This window comes from Phytophthora infestans, genomic scaffold, assembly GCF_000142945.1.
Source record: "Phytophthora infestans T30-4 supercont1.958 genomic scaffold, whole genome shotgun sequence".
In the NCBI taxonomy this organism is placed as follows: domain Eukaryota; phylum Oomycota; class Peronosporomycetes; order Peronosporales; family Peronosporaceae; genus Phytophthora; species Phytophthora infestans.
Window position 1 is genome coordinate 1 of NW_003302887.1, and position 4,669 is coordinate 4,669.

The following is a 4,669-nucleotide window of genomic DNA, read 5'->3' on the forward strand; positions in this document are numbered from 1 at the left end:
AAAAGAATTAGTGGTGAGCGGTTGTTGGGTTTCGTGGTACAGGAGGCATAACGGGAATCCTTACCTGGCCGAAAGCGGCAAGATTCTTGCGTGTCAGCTCCAAAGACAAGAAAATCCACCCCCCAAAGCACGCATTGGTCATTATGACGAGCGCTTCCCAGACAGCAGGAGGCCGCACATCACCGTCCGATTGATTGGCAAGATGGCTCACTTCCAATGCTCCAACAGCGATAAAGTAACACACGCCAAGTCCAGAAACCACGAACACCTCTGGCCATGAGATCTGCATTCGGACAATCCCATAGCCCAAACTGACTAGAGTGGTTGCAATACGCGCCACCATCCCGGCCAGAACCTTCACGAACGTAGAAAACAGCACGGAGTCTGGGTACGGACAGCAAACAGGCACACCGATCATTCAGCGTTTATAGTCACAAACCACGCCAAGATTCACCTAAAAACAGAACAAAATAGCAGCGTTTCAAAATATTTATTTCCCCCCCCTCTCCCGAGAGAGAAACCATAAACCCTTTTCAGTTTTTCTTAACATTGGCCAACCAAAAATATGTTCCCAGCCAGCAATACGCAAAGCAGGAAATAGTGCGCTCCAACAACGCTCTGGCGGTGGCGGTAGATCAGCACCAAAAAGTATACATCCAGTGCACCATACATCAAAGATAAAACTCCGCTGCAGTGCAACACGTAGCACCAATAGATTAGCAAGTAGCTTGCACGTTCAGCCCCATCATTTCATAGGCACTCACTTGAATGGGAGCAACCCGTACAGCAATCCCGGCAGAAACCCGTACGGATTTCGGAAAGCAAACTCCGCGTCCATATGCAGCAGCGGATCAACCATCGGATACGCCACGAACTCGTCTGCACTCACAGGATATCCGAACGCTGCGCTCTTCTGCTTCCAACAGGGCACCAGCAACGCCGTTTGTAGTCCCCCTTCCTTTGGGTAGAACATCATATTCACCTGTAGCGTCTGATCTCTCTCCATCAAGTAAAATTCTCCCTGAAGTTCGCCGTCCACATTGCTGGAGTTGGAGAAATTCCAGCTGCAGGCTGTGTGATCGTCAAAGCCCACTGCAATTGCTGCGTCCGGTGAATAGGCGGCCAACACGACGCCAAAGTCGAAATAGTCGCTGAGTCTCCGCACTGTGATAGCATTTTTCACCTCGTGGTCCGCCAGTGGACGTAATGTCGCATCCACGTGAACAGTTGAGTGTTCAGCGATTCCCCAGGGGCCGTGGCCATCTGCAAACATTCTCTCCGTGATCTTGCAGCCGGTGACCTTTTCGTGCACCTCGTGAATCGAGCAAGAGACCAGCAGATCTGTACGACACAGCATCAGAACCGCAATAAGCAGCACCGTGTAGTGATGTCGACTGTATGGCGTGAATTGCCCGCTAGATCGCGGCAGAAACGCGGCAAGCAGCCCCATCGTGGTCGTGAGCGAGTGCGGGATTTGGAGGAATTTTCATCAACTAACTGTCACATCGTCTTCAAATATTGCTTTTGACCAATCAACACATCGAAAACATAATCAGGCGCTCCGTCTATCAGTCGACATCTCGCTCAAAACCGGAGAAATAGATGCCGTCGCTCGTGTCGTCGCTGCTAGTGCTGTGGGGCGTCTGGCTGCATGCCGTGACCGCATCCATCTACCCCGTTACAAGCAGCTACTGGGTACCTCCGTTTCAGCGCGCTGAGAAGCTCTTCGCCACAGATCAGGGCCCGATCCTCGCTCGCACTGGCAACTCGTCGGTCACGGTACGGCAGAGTACGCTACTACTTGGAAGATCATCTAATTAGCGGAATGCGTTGCTTGTAGATCGATATCAGCGGCGTGAATGTGACGCAAGACATGGCCGGCTGGAGTCTTGTGGTCTTCTTCTACCACGTAGACAACTACGAGGACTTTGAGGCTGTGGCCGGCAAGATTGAGCTGCTAGCCTGCTCGGACGTTGAAGGTATGAAGTTCGATGGTATGTCAGACGTTCAACGCTTCGTATTCACGGTAGCGAATAAGTCCACGCCCACCTTAAGCGCCAATGTGTCGCACCTCGTGAACTCGAGCGGCTGGACGGACACACAAATCTTCGTATGTGCTGAGGACGAGGGCGCAGCCACCGAGACGCTGACGTTTTCAGGGTCCATGGAGGTTCGTAACCCGTATGGCCTGCTGCCTGCAGTACTGTACGGTATGCTTCCGTTCAGCGGCTTCTTGACCGTTGGATACCTGGTGCTGGATGTGTTTTTCGTGTTCCTGCTGATCCGTCACCGTCGCCAACTGCTCTCGCTACACTGGGGTATCCTTCTCATTTTAGTGATGGGAACTGCGGCGTCGGCTGTTTGGCTCTACGCCTTCTACCGGATGAACAAGACCGGAGAACCTGTGTGCTGCCCCTACCCGACGACGTTCCTGATTGCCGTGATTCTGGACGTGAGTTTGACAGTTGTGACTGTGTGAAGATATTGCTTGTGCGATGGACTAATTATCGTGTATTGCTGTGCACTGGCAGACATTCGTGCGCACGCTGGCGCGTGTTATCTTGCTGATTGTATGCCTTGGCTACGGTATCGTTCGAAGCCACTTGAGCCGCGTCGAAGCCAGCGTGATTGCCTTCCTATCACTGGCGTACTTCGTCTCGGGTATCGCTGACGAGGTTACGCGCGGAACGTCGAGTGGCGCTGACTTCCGTGAGAAGCCGACGGCCTGGTCGTTCATTCAGCTGCTGTGCAACCTCGCGTTTATCATGTGGATTCAGTACTCCATGGAGCGCATTCTCCGCGACCTGCGAGACCAGAAGCAGTTTGCTAAGCTCAGCATGTATCGCTGGCTGGCCTGGTCGCTCGCCGCCTTTATCGTGTTTTTCACGATTCTTACAATCGTTGCCGTCTGTAGTCGACTTGGTGTGTTCGAGTGGGACGTCGAGTGGGAGTGGATGCAACTCGTGGCTTGGCCTGTGCTGAACTTTACAGTTTCAGCTGCGATGACTTTGATCTGGCGGCCAACCCAGAACAGCTCGCAGTTCGCGTACTCCATGCAGGTATGTTGGAAGGTCAAAGCAGTGATTAGTGAGGTGTCCTCCAGGCACTAACGTTTCCGTTTTGGGTGAACAGCTGCCGATGATTGAGAGCCCGGGGATCGAGATGACCCGTAACACGCACGGCTCATCGTCTGACGAGGACATCAACCCCGAGATTGAGTCGGATTCTGATGAAGAGAAGCCCAGTCACCACGAGAAGAAACAAAAGAGCTACAGCAAGGATAGTGACGATATGGAAGGAGTCTAGCTGGCTGTGGGCGACTCGATTTTGTTTTGTGCAGCTGACGTATAGATTTGGGTGAAGGAAGACACAGCAAAGAGTCAAAAATGGAAAAGCGCACTTGTACGAAGCTGTGGAGGCGGTCAGTCCCAGAAACTCGAGAGCTGGGACGATGTTTACATGTGTTTACTGTCTCCTAACTTTCACGCGTCCTTCTTGTGGTCGCGTGTTAATCTCAGAGCAATGGCAACAAGTGCCACGAAGCATACCCCGGGTATAACAACTGCAGTCATAGTGGCACTCGATGTTTCCTCGTCGTCAGCCTGCTTGCCTCCGATGACTTTTGCCTCAAACTCGGTGACCGTTTTGGCCTCCGGTTCAGTTGGAAGCGGCTTACCAATGCCTGGGGGGTCATCGTACTGGTTGCCAGTGGTATCAGTGTCTTTTTTCTTAGGAGCACACGGCTTGACCACCACCTCTTCCGCTGGGGCCTTGGTTTCCGCTTCATCCCGAAGACGTTTCGGTTGACATGGTGCCGGCCACAACTGCGGATGAATAAAAAGACTGCAGTGAGGTTCAAGTGCAACATGCCAGATACAGTGAACAGAACGTACATCCTTTGGTCCAGAGTAGGCTTTACACACGGCATCCATGAGCTGCTTCAAGCCAATACCATGGCTCGCGTCGCCTAGTGGCGTGCCGTTGAGAATAACCTGCGCGTTCAAGTTAGACGGGGAAATGTAGAGCACTCGGTACGGCCAATGCAACTTACGTAGGGGACCCAAGGCACACGTAGAGCCTGTCTCTTCGCCACATTCTACACCGAGTTCGTAAGAATTGTGGTGTAAGAGTCTGATGTCAGGAAGCCTGGTAGAAATACTTTGCCAACAAACCTTTCGAAGGAGATCGTCACTCTTCGTGTCGTAACATGTTTTCATCTTCGTGAACGCTTCGCCTTCAAAGCAACGGTTGATAATGAAGCTCCATGTCATGCCCTTGTTGTCCTTGCTTTCCATGCACTACAGTCATTACACAATAGTCAGAAAACAGAGTAGATACCCCCACGGACACCAAAGATACTTACAGCGATCCGCTCTACCAAGTCTCCGATTTGGTGGAACTCCTCTACGGCGCAGCTTAGCCACTTGTGTCCCAGGCATTCGACCATTCCGGCGGTACACACGAAGTTGCCCTTTGCGTCAAAAGACGTACCAGCAGCGGGAACCGGGCGGAAATCAATGATCTCCTGAAACCTGATGAGCCAAGCGTCACAGAATGAGTTAGAACGCAAAATAATAAGCGAATCAAGGATGAATCTGCTGCCGCAACGCACTCTTTGTTTCGAATAAATGAAAGCAGAGGCTTCGTGATAAACGACATACAACCGGGG

The 4,669-nt window shown here is 52.0% G+C and overlaps 4 protein-coding genes across 4 annotated transcripts; 1 reads left to right on the top strand and 3 right to left on the bottom strand.

Moving 5' to 3' along the window:
* Positions 1 to 7: 7 nt before the first annotated feature.
* On the bottom strand, positions 8 to 672 carry PITG_21877 (uncharacterized protein; the record flags this gene model as incomplete). The annotated part of the gene is made up of 3 exons (XM_002996807.1): positions 8 to 384; positions 436 to 454; positions 559 to 672. The coding sequence occupies 3 exons, from the start codon at positions 670 to 672 to the stop codon at positions 8 to 10; spliced, it is 510 nt and encodes a 169-aa protein (XP_002996853.1).
* An 88-nt stretch (positions 673 to 760) lies between these two features.
* On the bottom strand, positions 761 to 1,357 carry PITG_21878 (uncharacterized protein; the record flags this gene model as incomplete). The annotated part of the gene is made up of 1 exon (XM_002996808.1): positions 761 to 1,357. One exon carries the CDS (start codon positions 1,355 to 1,357, stop codon positions 761 to 763), a length of 597 nt encoding a protein of 198 aa, XP_002996854.1.
* A 234-nt stretch (positions 1,358 to 1,591) lies between these two features.
* Positions 1,592 to 3,306, top strand: PITG_21879 (Gpr7 transmembrane protein; the record flags this gene model as incomplete). Its single annotated transcript, XM_002996809.1, has 4 exons — positions 1,592 to 1,779; positions 1,841 to 2,452; positions 2,532 to 3,059; positions 3,133 to 3,306. The coding sequence occupies 4 exons, from the start codon at positions 1,603 to 1,605 to the stop codon at positions 3,304 to 3,306; spliced, it is 1,491 nt and encodes a 496-aa protein (XP_002996855.1).
* A 176-nt stretch (positions 3,307 to 3,482) lies between these two features.
* On the bottom strand, positions 3,483 to 4,659 carry PITG_21880 (uncharacterized protein; the record flags this gene model as incomplete). Its single annotated transcript, XM_002996810.1, has 6 exons — positions 3,483 to 3,824; positions 3,894 to 3,992; positions 4,052 to 4,096; positions 4,173 to 4,298; positions 4,364 to 4,532; positions 4,613 to 4,659. The coding sequence occupies 6 exons, from the start codon at positions 4,657 to 4,659 to the stop codon at positions 3,483 to 3,485; spliced, it is 828 nt and encodes a 275-aa protein (XP_002996856.1).
* Between the last annotated feature and the right edge of the window lie 10 nt (positions 4,660 to 4,669).